At 40.6% G+C, this 19,092-nt stretch overlaps 1 protein-coding gene across 6 annotated transcripts in view; it reads right to left on the minus strand.

The window, feature by feature from the left end:
- The window catches only part of vps13c (vacuolar protein sorting 13 homolog C), a 425,868-nt gene that overhangs the window by 201,933 nt on the left and 204,843 nt on the right, over positions 1–19,092 (minus strand). For all 6 annotated transcript variants that reach the window (XR_011346402.1, XM_069902927.1, XM_069902926.1 and 3 more), the window contains 5 exons: positions 17,932–18,088; positions 17,356–17,435; positions 7,981–8,040; positions 7,051–7,207; positions 5,121–5,234 (listed from right to left, as the gene is read on the minus strand). Coding sequence is in view for 5 of the 6 variants with exons in the window: in XM_069902927.1 (XP_069759028.1) it covers positions 5,121–5,234; positions 7,051–7,207; positions 7,981–8,040; positions 17,356–17,435; positions 17,932–18,088 (568 nt within the window). In the remaining variant the exon portion in view is untranslated. The remainder of the gene's footprint in view (positions 1–5,120; positions 5,235–7,050; positions 7,208–7,980; positions 8,041–17,355; positions 17,436–17,931; positions 18,089–19,092) is intronic.

The following is a 19,092-nucleotide window of genomic DNA, read 5'->3' on the forward strand; positions in this document are numbered from 1 at the left end:
TGCCGGTAGAGGACCCATGATTCGGAGCCGAACAGGAGTGTGGGTATGACAACGGCTCTGTATACGCTTATCTTTGTGAGGTTTTTCAGTTGGTTGTTTTTCCATACTCTTTTGTGTAGTCTTCCAAAGGCACTATTTGCCTTGGCGAGTCTGTTGTCTATCTCATTGTCAATCCTTGCATCTGATGAAATGGTGCAGCCGAGATAGGTAAACCAACAAGGTCGGGTCAGATACAGCAATGAGCTCTCTGAACCCTTCTCCATTAACAATGGCGTGAAGCAAGGCTGTGTTCTCGCACCAACCCTCTTTTCAATCTTCTTCAGCATGATGCTGAACCAAGCCATGAAAGACCCCAACAATGAAGACGCTGTTTACATCCGGTACCGCACGGATGCCAGTCTCTTCAATCTGAGGCGCCTGCAAGCTCACACCAAGACACAAGAGAAACTTGTCCGCGAACTACTCTTTGCAGACGATGCCGCTTTAGTTGCCCATTCAGAGCCAGCTCTTCAGCGCTTGACGTCCTGCTTTGCAGAAACTGCCAAAATGTTTGGCCTGGAAGTCAGCCTGAAGAAAACTGAGGTCCTCCATCAGCCAGCTCCCCACCATGACTACCAGCCCCCCCACATCTCCATCGGGCACACAAAACTCAAAACGGTCAAGCAGTTTACCTATCTCGGCTGCACCATTTCATCAGATGCAAGGATCGACAATGAGATAGACAACAGACTCGCCAAGGCAAATAGTGCCTTTGGAAGACTACACAAAAGAGTCTGGAAAAACAACCAACTGAAAAACCTCACAAAGATAAGCGTACATAGAGCAGAGCAGTTGTCATACCCACACTCCTGTTCGGCTCCGAATCATGGGTCCTCTACCGGCATCACCTACGGCTCCTAGAATGCTTCCACCAGCGTTGTCTCCGCTCTATCCTCAACATCCATTGGAGCGCTTTCATCCCTAACGTCGAAGTACTCGAGATGGCAGAGGTCGACAGCATCGAGTCCACGCTGCTGAAGATCCAGCTGCGCTGGATGGGTCACGTCTTGTAAGGTAAAACATCATGAGATGGGAATGTGTAGGGAGTTACCCTGTACAAGGCTGTAACAAGAAGGGGAGGTGTCCTTGTACTCCTGTTAGGTAAAACATCATGAGATGGGAATGTACGGGGCAGTAACAAGATGTGAATGCATCCTTGTACTTACAAGATAAGAGAGACATTGATGGATTGAGAGGCAGGAAGCTAACAGGGAAAGGATAGCAACAGTTTTAGTCATTGGACAAGTAATGATATGATGATGTTCTAAGCACATATCCAAGGGTATAAAAAATCACCATTTTGCTGATAACGGCAGAATGCATTCTCCGACTAACATGGTTGGTCGCAAGTGTTACAATCCGGTAATAAAGAACAAAGAACCCTGATTTCGACTCAGCCTGGTGTTTGTCTCACTCATTCATGAACAAAGCAGACCTAACAGTCTCCAGAATGGAGGACCATCGCCTTCCCAAGATCGTGTTATATGGCGAGCTCTCCACTGGCCACCGTGACAGAGGTGCACCAAAGAAAAGGTACAAGGACTGCCTAAAGAAATCTCTTGGTGCCTGCCACATTGACCACCGCCAGTGGGCTGATATCGCCTCAAACCGTGCATCTTGGCGCGTCACAGTTTGGCGGGCAGCAACCTCCTTTGAAGAAGACCGCAGAGCCCACCTCACTGACAAAAGGCAAAGGAGGAAAAACCCAACACCCAACCCCAACCAACCAATTTTCCCCTGCAGCCGCTGCAACCGAGGCGCCTGCAAGCTCACACCAAGACACAAGAGAAACTTGTCCGTGAACTACTCTTTGCAGACGATGCCGCTTTAGTTGCCCATTTAGAGCCAGCTCTTCAGCGCTTGACGTCCTGCTTTGCGGAAACTGCCAAAATGTTTGGCCTGGAAGTCAGCCTGAAGAAAACTGAGGTCCTCCATCAGCCAGCTCCCCACCATGACTACCAGCCCCCCCACATCTCCATCGGGCACACAAAACTCAAAACGGTCAACCAGTTTACCTATCTCGGCTGCACCACCTTTCAATTACAGCCTTTGTAATGGACTTTTCTTTTTAATTGAACCCTGAGCTGTGGTACTTAATCTTCACGAATGTCTCTCAGCACACTCAGGAAATTGTAGTTTCAGCTTCTAATTACAATGATGCAGATCATCCACGAATAGGAAATATTGTATATAATTTGTAACCACTTAGCAATGACAGCTTACCCCATCCTCTCATTAACCGTGTAACAATTACAGTACGGAAACAGGCCATTTCGTCCTCTCTAGTCCATACCATTATAAGTGATCTCCTCTAGTCCCACCTACCTGCATTTTGCCCGTAATCCTCCAATTCCCTCTCATCCATATTCCGATCCAACCTTTCTTTCAATGACAAAATTGACTTTGCTGCGACCACGCTCTTCCCTGAAGCTCATTCCACTTAGCCACCACTCTCTGAGTGAAGAAGTTCCCTCTCATGTCACTTTTAAATATTTGCCCCCTAACTCTTAACTCGTGAGCTCATTTGAATCTCACCTACCCTCAAGGAAAAGAGCTTTAACACAACTACTCTATCCCTCTCATAATTTTAAATACCTATATCAAATCTCCCTTCAACCTTCTAAGCTCCAATTGTTAAAGGTAATCTACTCAATCTTTCTTTGTAATCTAGATTCTGAAATCCAGGCAACATTTTAGTAAATCTTCTCTGCACCCTCTCTATCTTATTGATAACCTTCCTCTAATTTGGTGACCAGAACTGCACACAATATTCTAACTTTGGCCTCACCAATGCCTTGAATAGTCTCACCATCACTTCCCAACTCCTATGCTTTGATTCATAAAGGCTAGCATACAAAAAGCTTTCTTCACCATTCTATACACAAGATTCCACCTTCAAAGATCTTTCTGTTCCTCTGCATTCCTCAATGCCCTCCTGTTTACTGCATTTGTCCTGTTTTGATTATTTTTTTCCAAAATAAAGCACTTCACACTTATCTACATTAAACTCCATCTGCCACCTTTCAGCCCACTCTTCTAAGCCGTTCAAATCCTTCTACAGAAACTAATTCCTCATTGAGTAGGTGCGTCAAGAGCTTTTATTTAAAAGCTACTAATATGGCCAACTTTCAGTCCGGACTTGTGGCTATTGTTACAGAGAACTAGCACAGGCTGATGTGGCACCTGTTTAAAGGAGCAGGAACGGCATCCTGGTGTCAGACGATAGCCCAGAAAAATGAGGCTCTCCCTCAAGAATACACACACACCTGCCAGTCTGTCCCTGCCTCACCATGGTAATAGCACGGAGATAGGCAGCTGGGCTCTGTGCCAAAGGAGCACCCAAAGGAGCATCCAAGGCGTGGGATGCGTTAGACAAGAGAGGACTTTGGCATCTTCTGAAAGACCATACACTGCCTGCTCTCAGACATTGGTAGTAAATGTTCACACGTATGTCAGCTAAGCCAGAGAAACCAGGCATGCGAGTCAGTGAACAATTTTCTTTTTCATTCCTCCTCCCCCCGCCCCTACACACTGGGAATAATTCCCACAGCAGCCTAATCCATCAGGAAAGCACAATGACCTTGTTTGGTCAGGGTGGGGGGTGTTGGGGTAACTGATGAGGTGCTGTCATTGAGTTTGATAATGTACCTTGTTCATCATATTGGAGGGCACTTGTGTGTATATCATATCGATCCCTTGATTTGAATCCTTTTAAACACTTTTTAGTTATAACATGGTACTTAGATTTTACAGTTTAGAAGCCAGTTATTCATTGTGTTTGCTGATTGGCAAGTGATGCGACTTCCAAGGGGTGGAATGTTATTTGTGGATTGCGGAAGAATAAGTGGCCTCTCTGTCTGGAACATTGTGGAGGGTCACATGACCTCCCTGTCTGAAACTTATTCGGAAGTCGCATCACCTGCCAATCAAGGTTGGACTCCAGCCACTCATTAGTGCTCATTTAAATGTCTCAGTGTCATTATTGGCCAGACCCCCAGCTCAGAACAGTTTAAAACATCGATGCACACCACATTCTTTCTCCCTGCCTCTTGGTCAATCTACACCAGGTCACTACTGTGGATTACCTTTGATTGCAACACTTGTGTTAAGACTCATCTCTCTGTGAACCCACTGAACCTGATACTTTCCAAACACAATATCTGCTGAAAAGAATCAAATTCCAACTTTTTTTTAATTTAGTTACAGCATATAGTAACATGCTCTTCCATTCCATGAGATCATGGCATCCAAACACCCCAATTAACCCACAAATCCTCCACATTTTTGGAGGTTGGGAGGAAACCGGAGGACCTGGGGGAAACCCAAGCAGACAAAAGGAGAAGGTACAAACTCCTTACAGACACACTGGATTGATGGCACTGTAAATAGTGTTCCACTAACCGCTACGCGAACTGTGTCACCTTAATGTTTCGAACATTAACCATTTGATACCCAAATTTCCATTGCAGCTCGAGTATAAAGAATACATAATAACAATATCTGTCTTCTCAGACGAGAATTTTGATCCCATTAACAGCAGTATAACTATGTTTAAAAATATTTGCAGGTTATTCATTTTACATCTCGCCCTTTCTACAACTTACATGAACAAACGAGAAAAAGTTCTTGATCACATAGATATTCAGGTATTCAGAAGAAGATGGAGGGTTATGGGCATTGTGCAGGGAGGTGGGACTAGAAAGGGATGTTTGGTTCGGTGCGGACTAGAAGGGCCTAATGGCCTGTTTCCGTGCTGTAATTGTTATATGTTATATATTATATATGTTATGTTTGGGGTATTTGAAAGGAGTTGGGGATAAAATGGAAGCAGAATAGTGTGTTCGTTACACATTGTGTGCCTTTTGATGGGACATCATGCACTGATATTTAAGCCCGATGTTTAGCCCCTTCCATCTCAGAAACCTTAACATGTATTTGACCACTTTTCTGACCTGGATTTGCATTTTCATGCATCAAGATGTGAGTCAGTACACAGAAGTCCCCAAGTTAAAAAAAAAGAATTAAACACCTTTGTTTATACAGTACGTCTTGAAATCCAAAGTATAATTGAGCTCGTTTACCTTGTATTTTGACATCAGCAATTCTGATCTTGTCATCACAAATAAATATGTTCAATGCACCCAATTCAGCAGAAACTTTCAAGTCAAATGTATCAAGTGCTGCATCTGTAGACACTGAACAGAAAAATAGTGTTTTGGCTGATAATTTGAAGGGACACACACAAAAACAATAACTGTAAATGTCAACATTGTAAACTTTCTTTGCACTGCACATCTACGCATTGAATCTGACACTTGGTGAGATACAACCACAGCTAGTTTTGATCAGTGAACTTTAGCAAGAGACTGTGAAGAGAACATTTACAAAAAGGGCTTGCTTCAAAAATGAAGGATTTAGCTACAAAATTTGGATTGGAGAAACTAATTTGGTTATCTTCTTCTTTGGCTTGGCTTCGCGGACGAAGATTTATGGAGGGGGTAAAAAGTCCACGTCAGCTGCAGGCTCGTTTGTGGCTGACAAGTCCGATGTGGGACAGGCAGACACGATTGCAGCGGTTGCAGGGGAAAATTGGTTGGTTGGGGTTGGGTGTTGGGTTTTTCCTCCTTTGCCTTTTGTCAGTGAGGTGGGCTCTGCGGTCTTCTTCAAAGGAGGTTGCTGCCCGCCAAACTGTGAGGCGCCAAGATGCACGGTTTGAGGCGTTATCAGCCCACTGGCGGTGGTCAATGTGGCAGGCACCAAGAGATTTCTTTAGGCAGTCCTTGTACCTTTTCTTTGGTGCACCTCTGTCACGGTGGCCAGTGGAGAGCTCGCCATATAACACGATCTTGGGAAGGCGATGGTCCTCCATTCTGGAGACGTGACCCATCCAGCGCAGCTGGATCTTCAGCAGCGTGGACTCGATGCTGTCGACCTCTGCCATCTCGAGTACTTCGACGTTAGGGATGTAAGCGCTCCAATGGATGTTGAGGATGGAGCGGAGACAACGCTGGTGGAAGCGTTCTAGGAGCCGTAGGTGGTGCCGGTAGAGGACCCATGATTCGGAGCCGAACAGGAGTGTGGGTATGACAACGGCTCTGTATACGCTTATCTTTGTGAGGTGTTCTCGCACCAACCCTCTTTTCAATCTTCTTCAGCATGATGCTGAACCAAGCCATGAAAGACCCCAACAATGAAGACGCTGTTTACATCCGGTACCGCACGGATGCCAGTCTCTTCAATCTGAGGCGCCTGCAAGCTCACACCAAGACACAAGAGAAACTTGTCCGTGAACTACTCTTTGCAGACGATGCCGCTTTAGTTGCCCATTCAGAGCCAGCTCTTCAGCGCTTGACGTCCTGCTTTGCGGAAACTGCCAAAATGTTTGGCCTGGAAGTCAGCCTGAAGAAAACTGAGGTCCTCCATCAGCCAGCTCCCCACCATGACTACCAGCCCCCCCACATCTCCATCGGGCACACAAAACTCAAAACGGTCAACCAGTTTACCTATCTCGGCTGCACTATTTCATCAGATGCAAGGATCGACAATGAGATAGACAACAGACTCGCCAAGGCAAATAGCGCCTTTGGAAGACTACACAAAAGAGTCTGGAAAAACAACCAACTGAAAAACCTCACAAAGAATTTGGTTATAATGACAATGGAATTCACTGCTCACAAGGGAGTTCCAAGAAGAGACATCAATGACTTAGAAAAAAATAAACACAGTAGGACCCCTGGTCTCCGGCACCAAGGGAATGCCGGATAAGTTAATTTTCCAGTTGCTTTAGACTGCCTGCGGCGTGATTAATTAACTATCAGCAAGGCGTGCTAATTTTAAATATCCGTATTTCTTTGACCTATTTATTTTCTGTCATTTTTTTGCCGGTTGCTTGAATTCTGGATAATAGGGGCTTTACTATATACAGGGCTACAGGAGAAGGCAGACTAGATTATTCAAAAGCAAACAAACCACTTTAAATGAAAGACAAATTACTTCTTTATAGATACCTACCTGGTTTTATCAAACTCTCCTTTGCGTGACCTTCTGGAGTCATCTTTGCTTCATGTTCTTTTTTGATAGTTTTTGATGGGAACACAGCTGCCATGAAGTTCACAGTTGAAAGCAATGCTTGTGAATGCAGGATCAGGTCAAGAGAAGAGAAAGCAATCTAATATCCAAACAAAAAAAGTTTCTCATTTTTAGATAATCCCACTCAATCCATAACATCATCATAGCACAAATGAGAAATTAAAAGATTAGCATATGAGGAACGTTTGGCGGCTCTTGTACTGTATTCCCTGGAGTTCAGTAGAATGACTGGGGTCGAGGAGGAATCTCATAGAAGCATTTTGAATGTTGAATGGCCTGGACAGAGTAGATGTGGCAAAGTTGTTTCCCATTTTACAGGAGTCGAGAACAAGAGGGCCCAACTTCAGGATTGAAGGACACTCGTTTAAAACAGAGATAAGGAGGAATTTCTTCAGCCAAAGATTGATGAACCTTTGGAATTTGCTACCATGTACAGCTGTGGAGGTCAAGTCATAGGGCGTATTAAGGCAGAGACTGATAGGTATCTGAATAGTCAGTGTATCGAAGGTTACGGGGAGTGCGGCTGAGCGGGAGAATGGATCAACTCACAATTGAAAGGCGGAGCAAACTTGATGGGCTAAATGGTCTACTTCTGCTTCTATATCTCATGCTCTTATGAAGTGCAGGTAAACTAATACTATATGCCAGTGCTCAGGGGGAGTAAGGAAACAAGCAAACATGCAAAAAATTAAAAGACACTGAACACAGAAATTGCTCGAAATCTGAAAAAGTGCAGCAATATATCCGGCAAATCAAGCAGCGTCCGTACAGACTTAAACAGAGATTTGCTGAAGGAAGAGAAGTAGACATACTTCCATTCAATTCTTTTTGAATGTACTGTATATTACTTACGGTCATCTTTTGCTCAGTATTATCATAAGTACTTTTGAAATGTGGTCCATTTCTATCTGCCTGCAATCAAAAAATATCATTGATAAACTTAAAATGTTGAAGTTATAAAATCAACAGTACTGCTAGGAGTTCTTTTTTTTTTTAATTTTTTATTTTTCACACCATAAATCACGTTAGCCATGATATACACTTTTTCTTTTTCACACATATACAGTGACTTTTTCTCCCCCCCCCCCTCCTCCCAAGCCACCCCCCCACCCCCCCCCCCCTCTCATCCATTTTAGGTATACAATCTAGGTTGCATTAATTCAGTCAGACAATGTTGTCATTCAACAAAAATACACCAGAAATTCTACTGAGTCCATTCTTTTCTTTCCTTCTCCTTCCATCAACTTAGGTAATGTTTGTCCCCGGTAGGTTTTCGCTATTGTATTTAATGTAAGGCTCCCATACTTGTTCGAATATTTCAATATTATTTCTTAAACTATATGTTTTTTTTTCCAATGGAATACATTTATTCATTTCTATATACCATTGTTGTATTTTCAAATTATCTTCCAATTTCCAGGTTGACATAATACATTTTTTTGCTACGGCGAGAGCTATCTTAACAAATCTTTTTTGTGCATCCTCCAAATCAATTCCAAATTCTTTGTTTGTTATGTTACTTAGGAGAAAGATCTCTGGATTCTTTGGTATATTGTTTTCTGTTATTTTATTTAATATCTGACTGAGATCATCCCAAAATTTTTCTACTCTCTCACATGTCCAGATTGCATGAATTGTTGTTCCCATTTCTTTTTTTACATCGAAAACATCTATCAGATACTGTTGGGTCCCATTTATTTAATTTTTGCGGTGTAATGTATAGTCTGTGTAACCAATTATATTGTATCATACGTAGCCTCGTATTTATTGTATTTCTCATCGTTCCAGAACATAATTTCTCCCATGTTTCCTTTTTTATCTTTGTATTTAAATCTTGTTCCCATTTTTGTTTAGTTTTACCATTTGTTTCCTCATTCTCCTTTTCTTGCAGTTTAATATACATATTTGTTATAAATCTTTTGATTAACATTGTATCTGTAATCACATATTCAAGGTTACTTCCCTCTGGTAAACTCAAATTGCTTCCTAATTTATCTTTCAAGTAGGATCTCAGTTGGTAATATGCCAGCGCTGTATCTCCAGTTTTATCGTACTTATCTCTCATTTGTTCAAAGGATAAGAATATACTTCCTGAAAAACAATTTTCTATTCTTTTAATCCCTTTTTTTTCCCATTTTCTAAAGGAAAGGTTGTCTATTGTAAAAGGGAGTAGCTTATTTTGCGTCAATATTAGTTTTGGTAATTGATAATTTATTTTATTTCTTTCTACATGAATCTTCTTCCAAATATTGAGGAGATGATGTAATACTGGAGAAGTTCTATGTTGTACCAATTTTACGTCCCATTTATATAATATGTGTTCAGGTATCTTTTCCCCTATTTTATCTAATTCTAATCTCGTCCAGTCTGGTTTTTCCCTTGTTTGATAAAAATCTTAATTGTGCGGCTCTATAATAATTTTTGAAGTTTGGCAATTGTAAGCCTCCTTGTTTATACCATTCTGTTAATTTATCTAGTGCTATCCTCGGTTTCCCCCCTCTCCATAAAAAATTCCTTATTATTTTCTTTAACTCTTTGAAGAATTTTTCTGTCAGTTGTATTGGCAATGCCTGAAATAAGTATAGTATCCTTGGAAAAATGTTCATTTTAATACAGTTTATCCTTCCTATCAGTGTTAGTGGTAGATCTTTCCAATGCTCTAAATCGTCCTGTAATTTTTTCATTAGTGGATTGTAATTGAGTTTATATAATTGGCCTAGATTTTTGTTTATTTGTACACCTAGGTATCTTATTGCCTGCATTTGCCATCTGAATGGAGATTCCTTCTTAAATTTTGAGAAATCCGCATTATTCATAGGCATTGCTTCACTTTTATTTACGTTTATCTTGTAACCCGACACTTCTCCATATTCCTCCAACTTCTTATATAATTCTTTTATTGATAGTTCTGGTTCTGTTAAGTACACTATCACATCATCCACAAATAGACTGATTTTATATTCCCTGTCTTTTATTTTTATTCCTTTTATATTATTATCTATTCTTATCAATTCTGCTAGTGGTTCTATAGCTAGCGCAAACAATAAAGGTGATAGTGGGCATCCCTGCTGCGTTGACCTGCTTAAGTTAAATTGCTTTGATACATGTCCATTTACTGTCACTTTCACTAACGGTCCCTTATATAATGCTTTAATCCAATTAATATACTTCTCCGGTAAACTGAATTTTTGCAATACTTTGAACAAATAATTCCATTCTACTCTGTCGAAGGCCTTCTCTGCGTCTAAAGCAACTGCTACTGTAGGTGCTTTATTCCCTTCTACTGCATGAATTAAGTTAATAAATTTACAAATATTGTCTGTTGTGCGTCTTTTTTTGATAAATCCAGTTTGGTCTAAATTTACCATTTTCGGTACCTGTTCTGCTAATCTGTTTGCTAATAGTTTAGCTATTATCTTATAATCTGTGTTTAGCAAAGATATTGGTCTATATGACGCTGGTGAGAGTGGATCTTTCCCTTGTTTTAGTATTACTGTAATTATTGCTGTTTTACATGAATCTGGTAAGTTTTGTGTCTCATCAATCTGGTTGATTACATCCAGGAGGGGCGGTATTAATAAGTCTTTAAATGTTTTGTAGAATTCTATTGGAAATCCATCCTCTCCTGGTGTCTTATTATTTGGTAATTTTTTTATTATCTCTTGTATTTCTACTGTTCCAAATGGTTCTGTTAATTTATTTTGTTCCTCTATTTGTAGTTTTGGTAGTTCAATTTTAGTCAAAAATTCATCTATTTTCCCTTCTTTCCCTTCGTTTTCAGTTCGGTATAATTGTTCATAGAATTCTCTAAAGTTTTCCTTAATTCCTTTTGGATTATATGTAATTTATTTGTCTTTTTTCCTTGATGCCAATACCATTTTCTTAGCTTGCTCTGTCTTAAGCTGCCATGCTAGGATTTTGCGCGATTTTTCACCTAGTTCATAATATTTCTGTTTTGTCTTCATTATATTCTTCTCTACCTTATATGTTTGTAATGTTTCATATTTTATTTTTTTATCCGCCAATTCTCTTCTTTTAGTTGTATCTTCCTTCATTGCTAATTTTTTTTCTATGTTTACTATTTCCCTTTCCAACTGCTCTGTTTCCTGATTATAGTCCTTCTTCATCTTGGTGACATAACTTATTATTTGCCCTCTAATGAATGCTTTCATTGCGTCCCATAGTATAAACTTATCTTCCACTGATTCCGTATTTACTTCAAAATACATTTTTAATTGTTTTTCAATAAATTCTCTAAAATCCTGTCTTTTAAGTAGCTTGGGGTTTAATCTCCATCTATACATTCTTGGAGGGATGTCCTCTAGCTTTACTGTCAATATTAAGAGTGAATAGTCCGATAGCATTCTCGCTTTATATTCTGTTTTTCTTACTCTATCTTGCATACTAGCTGATAACAAAAATAGGTCTATTCTTGAGTATGTTTTATGTCTAGCCGAGTAGTATGAGTATTCCTTTTCTTTTGGGTTTTGTTTCCTCCATATATCCAAAAGTTTCATTTCTTGCATTAATTTAATTATAAATTTGGTTACTTTGTTCTTCCTGTTAATTTTTTTCCCCGTTTTATCCATATTTGGATCCAAATTCAGGTTGAAATCCCCTCCTATTAGTATGTTCCCTTGCGTATTAGCTACCTTCAAAAAGATATCTTGCATAAACTTTTGATCTTCTTGTTAGGTGAATATATATTAAGTAGATTCCAAAACTCCGAATATATCTGACATTTTATCATAACATATCTCCCTGCTGGATCTATTATTTCCTCTTCTATTTTAAATGGCACCTTTTTACTAATTAATATAGCCACTCCTCTTGCTTTTGAATTATACGATGCTGCTGTTACATGTCCTACCCAATCTCTCTTTAATTTCTTGTGCTCCAATTCAGTTAAGTGTGTTTCTTGGACAAATGCTATATCAATTTTTTCCTTTTTCAGTAAATTTAGTAGTTTCTTCCTTTTAATTTGGTTATGTATTCCATTAATATTTAGAGTCATATAGTTCAGCGTAGCCATTTTATATTTTGTTTATCTTCTCTTTCCATTTTTCCATCATTACCTTTCCTCCTTTTCCATTTCTGTTTTCTTATTTTCAACTCTTTATAAGACAACATTCCTACAACATCCAACATTTTCCTTATTCTCCTATTTCTATCTTCTTTATCCCCAATCTCCCCTTCCCCTCCTGAGTTGTCCTTTATCCCTTGTCGGATAACCACATCTCCCCTCTCCATTTGGATTTGCGAATCCACTCGCAAGCGTCAACTGATTTTGCAGTGACCGTTATTTCCCCCCACCCAGCCCCCCCCAGAAAAGATTTCACTTTTCATATGTCACAAAGGTCACTCTTTTAATTCCCTCCTTATTCTCTCTATTCCATTACCTTCCCTTATTAATTCTTGTCTATACTATCTATATTTTCCTCTAAGTACAGATACATTCACGTATGCACATTGTCTCTATTCACTCTTATACCTCTTTACCCGCATACATATCAATCGTGATCATTTTTACTCTCATTACCCGTCTTCATCCCTCAGTCTATTTTTGTCTTTACCCACATACATATCAATCGTGATCATTTTTACTCTCATTACCCGTCTTCATCCCTCAGTCTATTTTTGTAATTGTTCTGCAAATTTTCGTGCTTCTTCTGGATCCGAGAATAGTCTGTTTTGTTGTCCTGGAATAAATATTTTCAATACCGCTGGATGCTTTAGTATAAATTTATACCCTTTCTTCCATAAAATCGCCTTTGCTGTATTGAACTCTTTTCTCTTCTTTAGGAGTTCAAAACTTATATCTGGATAAATGAAGATTTTTTGCCCTTTATACTCCAGTGGTTTGTTGCCCTCTCTTACTTTTTCCATTGTTTTCTCCAGTACCTTTTCTCTTGTAGTATATCTTAGGAATTTTACTAAAATAGATCTTGGTTTTTGTTGTGGTTGTGGTTTAGAGGCCAATGCTCCATGTGCCCTTTCTATTTCCATTTCTTGCTGTAGTTCTGGACATCCTAGGGTCTTAGGGATCCACTCTTTTCTAAACTCCCTCATATTCTTGCCTTCTTCATCTTCCTTAAGGCCCACTATCTTTATGTTATTTCTTCTGTTATAATTTTCCATTATATCTATTTTTTGAGCTAGTAGTTCTTGTGTCTCTTTAGTTTTTTTATTAGATTCCTCTAATTTCTTTTTTAAGTCTTCTACCTCCATTTCTGCTGCTACTTCCCGCTCTTCCATCTTGTCCATTTTCTTTCCCATTTCTGTTAAGATCATATCTATTTTATTCACTTTCTCTTCTGTGTTGTTTATTCTTCTTCTTAAATCATTAAATTCCTGTGTTTGCCATTCTTTAAATGACTCCATGTATCCTCTAACAAGAGAAAGTATATCCTTTATCTTGCTTTTCCCTTCTTCTAATTCACTGTACTCTTCCTCTTCTTCTTCCTCTGGGTTGGCCATCTGTTGTTTCTTTGTTGCCCTTTTCTTCTCTTCTTTCTTGTTTTCATTGTCTTCTGTGGTCTCTTCTTGCTGCAGGTGTTCTGCAGCTGTCGTTGCCGGCTGTGGAGATCGACTCCCCAGCTGGTCCCCCCTCCCGTCGGTGTGTTTTTTTTCATGTGCGGTTGCGCACTTTTACTCGGCTCTGCGAGCCATTGTTGTAGTCCTATTTCTACCGACCTGAGGAAGCGGGTTTCTCTCTCCACATCGGGCCTCTTCGGACAGGTAAGGCCTTCTCTTTCTTCCTCCTTTGTCTTCTCTTCCTCTCTTCTTACCGTTGATTTTGATTTTTCTTTTTTTGTCGCCATCTTCTTTCCACCTTTATACTCACTTTTCTTTAACTTTTATTTCTGTGCCTTTGTATTTTCTCTTGTTTTTCCCGACTTTTCTGGAGAGGGCTGGACTTCACCGTCCGGCCACTACTCCATCACGTGACTCCTCCAGTGCTGCTAGGAGTTCAACGAGAAAATCTGCAGGCACTCGAGTTGTAGTGCAATACTCAGCAGGTCACACAGCATTAAAAGTAACCTTCGTTTTGGGTCTGTGCCCTTGGTCAAGATATGAGGAAAAAACAGGCAAGTGGGGGAGGGAGTAGGAGAGGAGATGTGTGACTTTGGCTTGGAGACGTTTGGTTCTGCATCCTCGCTCTGTCTGCTGCAATAACAGTGACCTCCCAGGAGCCAACAATTTTAATTCCATTATTCCCATCTCAACATGTCTTTCCAGGGCCACATGCACTGCTAAAGCAAGACTACTCAAAAATTAAAGGAGCAATACTTAATATTCTGTCTGGCCACTCTCCAACCAAGTAGCATTAACATTAACCTCCACTTTCAGTTAGATCCCCTCCCCGAAGGTCTCTCCTTCCCTATCCCTCTGTCTCCTTTCCTCCAGCTTCTCCACTCCCTTCCTTTCTCTCTCCATTCAGAGTTGCACCTTCCTCCCATCACTTCTCGGCTTTTTTTCATTCGCCCTCCATCTACATCTACCAATGACGTCTAACCTGCTGACCCGTGCTCCTCCCCCTGCCCCTTCCTCCCTCCTGCCCCACCCCCTACCTTTTTATTCAGACACCTATGGCAGAAAATGTTGGGGATGCTCAGCAGGTGTGACAACATCTTCAGACAGAGAAACACGTTAAAGCTCACTTCTTACTTACTTCAACACTGGAAAAATGTGAAAACAATAAAGTATAAATTTCAGTGAGAAACAGAAAAGTTGCAGACACTGTGATTGTAACAAAAACACAGAAATGCTGGTGGTTTCTCGGCATCCACAGGAAGTAAAGATATATTAGGCATCTCAGGGCTAAGCCCTTTTTCCAAGTTATTTTTAAAAATGTCTGTTGAGAGTTTGTCTCCCAAGATGGTGACAAAGAGATCAAAAAAGGGAGAGTGTTGCTAGAAATGGACCAATTGAATTTGCAGTCAGGGTGCAAACTGCCAGCAAAGTGGATGAGGTCAACGAGCTCATCGTGGGTGCATGAGGTAGCACCAAAATAGTCGCCGATATAGCAGAAGAAGAGTTGAGGAATCTTACCTGTGTCAGCTTGTAGCATGGATTGCGCCATGTAACCAACAAAAAGGCAGGTACAGATGGGGCCCATGCCGGTACCCATAGCTATGCTTCTGACTTGGAAAAAGTGGGATGATTCGAAGTTATTGAGGGCGAGGACAAGTTCTGCCACCGGGAGGAGGGTGGCGATGGAGGGGGACTAGTTGGTTCTATTGTCGAGAAAGTAACAAAGAGCTTTGAGGCCTTCAGTACGAGGAATGGAGGTGTATAATTTCAGCCAGTTGGAGCAGTGGTCAGATCAAAGGGAATGCCAGAATAGGAAAAGAACCAAACGTGTCCACCTTAATTGTCTATTCATATTATGGTCCTTTTCCATTATTTCATTGTAAACTCATAGAACAACACCTGGAAATGTTGCAAAACTTGAGACCGACGCAGAACAATTTCATATAATCAGCCTTTCCTGACAAGCTCATTTGCTTTTCCAGTCTTTAATTAAGACGCCTGCCTGCTTTTTGCTTAAAGGAGGTCTCGGGTCCGAAACGTCGGTAATATATCTTTACCTCCTATGGATGCTGCAAATCCGGCTGAGTTCCCCCAGCATTTCTGTGTTTTCACGACTGCAGATTTCCATCACCTGCTGTTCTCTGCACCTTTCTAGTTCAGAATCAGGATTTATCGTCATGAACAAGTCATGAAATTCAGAATTTCTTTTCATAGAACAATTCAGCACAATCCAGGCCCTTCGGCCCTCAATAATGTGCTGACCCATATATTTCTTCCTAATAAAGTACTAAACCCTCCCCACCCCAAAACCCTCTATTTTTCTTTCATCCATGTGCCTGTCTAAGAGTCTCTTAAATACCCCCAATGTTTCAACTCCCACCACCATCCCTGGCAAAGCATTCCAGGCCCCCACAGTTCTCTCCAGAAAAAAAACTTACCCCTGGGGTCTCCCCTAAACTTCCCTCCCTTAACTTTGTACATATGTCCTCTGGTCTTTGTTGATTCTGCCCTGGGAAACAGGAACTGGCCGTCCACCCTATCTATGTCTCTCATAACCTTGTAGACCTCTATCAAGTCTGCTCTCATCCTTCTACGCTCCAAAGAGAAAAGTCCCAGCTCTGCTAACTTTGCCTCAAAAGACTTGTTTCCCAATCCAGGCAACATCCTGGTAAATCTCATTTGCACCCTTTCTATAGCTTCCACATTCTTCCTATAATGAGGTGACAAAAATTGAACACAATCCTCGAAGTGTGGTCTTACCAGAGATTTGTAGAGTTGCAGTATGACTTCTCTACTCCTGAACTCAATCCCCCTATTAATGAATCCCAGCATCCCATAGGCCTTCTAAACTATCCTATCAACCTGTTTAGCGACCTTGAGGAACGAATAGATTTGGATATCAAGGTCCTTTTGTTCATCTGCACTCCTAAGTAATTGACCATTAACCCTGTGTTCAGCCTTCTGGTTAGTCCTTCCAAAATGCATCACCTACCTCACACTTATCCGGATTGAAATCCAACTGCCACTTTTCTGCCCAGCTCTGCATTCTGTGTATATCCTCTTGTAACCTTCGACAACCTTCAGCTCCATCCACAACTCCTCCAACCTTCATGTCATTCACAAACTTACTGACCCATTTTTCCGCCTCTTCATCCAGGTCATTTATAAAAATCACAAAGAGCAGGGGTCCCATAACAGATCCTTGTGGCCCCTCCACTAGTCACTGACCTCCAGGAAGAATACTTTCCTTTGCTACTACTCTCTGCTTTCTTCCTGCAAGCCAATTTTTTTATCCACAGCCAAGGTTTCACTGGCAATCCACGTAGACCACATGTACCACCCTACCCTTATCAATTTCTTTTGTTACCTCCTCAAAAAAACTCAATTAGACTTAAGGCGCGACCTTCCCTTGACAAAGCCCTGCTGACTCTTTACTCCTTAATCCTTTTGATTTCCATTCCTCCTACACATTAGCTATGATTATCAAGCGTTTATCACCCTTATTGAGATAGTATGTGTGTTACTGTACAATTCTGTCACCATCCTATCTCAAGCAGCTCACCTCTTTACTAACATTTTCAATTCCAATACACAGACCCTGTCTGGCTTTCTCAGTGTTTCCAGTTGTTGGTTTCAACCTAAATGCATTTGATTACTGCAGCTAGCTGTTTGGTATGAAAAATATAACATTACCTTGATATACTGCACTTTTAGAAGATCAGCTCCAGGTTTGTCTGAAGAACTGATCAAGTTAAGTGGTTTGTTATTTGAATCTACAACAGAATAAAAAGTACCAGGTATTACTTTGAGAATATCGGGCCTAACTGCATGGATGAATTTTCAATCAATAAGAATAAAATTCAGAAGTCCATAATTGAGTAAAAATATGATAACATTTATCTACATTAAATAGTCAAAAATATTTCAACTCCTCATTTGTAAATAGTCTAACTTTTTTTTAACTGACGTATTTAAATAGTACATGAAAGGAGCATAGAAATATTCACAAAGTTTGAATCGACGGGACAGGAAATGATGCAGTCATAATGCATGCAAATGGGATCAGGGCACATGAACAAAAAGATTTTTGTTGATGCAATGTACAATTCTATGACTTGTAGAACAAGTCCATTCGGTACTCAAAGCACAACATGGTACTGAATGTGGCTGAGGTGAGCATATCAAAATGCTTGGACTTGTATAACAGCAATTAACTTTTCTCACCCTCAACATAACTTATCTTGAGATCTTTTCAGACGTTTGTCCTACCTAGAAATTCACAGCAGTTCAAACGAATCTTCTTCAAGTAAGCCGTTGCACTCAAATCATGGTTTCTCATTTTGGTTTCAGTTCCCAACTGAACCACATGAAACACGAGAAATGTATTCTTCTGTTCGTTAATTTTTTTTGTCAATTCTACTGTGACCTGAAATCACAACAAAATAGGCTCAACAATATGCTGAAAACAGTTTTGTTTTTAATTAACTCTCTTAATGTTCACTGTGGTCCTGTGCAGAAATGATTAATCTATCGGTGTCATCAAATTAAGAATTGATGCTAAGTAGAAAATGCCTCCTTATAGTCTTGTCAACTTTTTCACTCTAGGGTTTAACTGTGATACTGCCAGAAAAAAAATTACCCAGTAAAGCACAACTTAAGTGATCTTTTAAACAATGGGAATGATGTTGACTGGATGGGAGAGCATGTCTAATGAAGCAAGGTTGTCAGATTAAGGGTTTTTCTCTTTGGAATGATGAAGGATAAGAGGTGAGTTAATATAAGATTATGAGGGGGCTTAAATAAGGTGAACAGCCTGCAACTTTTTCTCAGGGTGACAAATAGCAAATACCACATGACATCTGTTTAAGGTGAGTGGAGGAAAGCTTAGGGGAGATGTTAGAAGTAAGTTTTTTTTACTTACACAGAGAAGGGTGAGTGCTTGGCATGCATTGAAGGAGGTGATGGTGGAGGCTGATACAATAGGGACAGTCAAACGACTCTTAGATAGGCACATGGATGTCAGAAAAATAGAGGGTTATAGGTATGAAGTAGGGAGGGATTAGATTGTTGTGGAGTAGGTTCCATAGGTCAGCACAACATCATGGGCTGAAGGGCTTTACTGTGCTGCAGTATTCCATGATGTTAATTCCAGGGCAGTCGCAACTATGGGAGAGGAGGTTAAGTCGAGAAGCTGTTGTGTCACCAGCTCTTATCATTCATGTGAGAGCCATGCTGAGAAGTACACAGGGGGCTGAACACCACTGTGGCAGGGGCCAAGGCAGGAGTAATGAAGTCAGGAGGTGGTGGGGCTAGAGAAGTCATGCTCCGTGGTCAATGGCGACAAGTCCAGGGATTCAGAGCTAGGAACTGAGCAGGGGAAGTAACATAATCTGAACAACTCCCTGAAGGGTCTTTGATTTTTCTTGTTTT

Source organism: Narcine bancroftii, chromosome 11, assembly GCF_036971445.1.
Source record: "Narcine bancroftii isolate sNarBan1 chromosome 11, sNarBan1.hap1, whole genome shotgun sequence".
NCBI classification, from domain to species: domain Eukaryota; kingdom Metazoa; phylum Chordata; class Chondrichthyes; order Torpediniformes; family Narcinidae; genus Narcine; species Narcine bancroftii.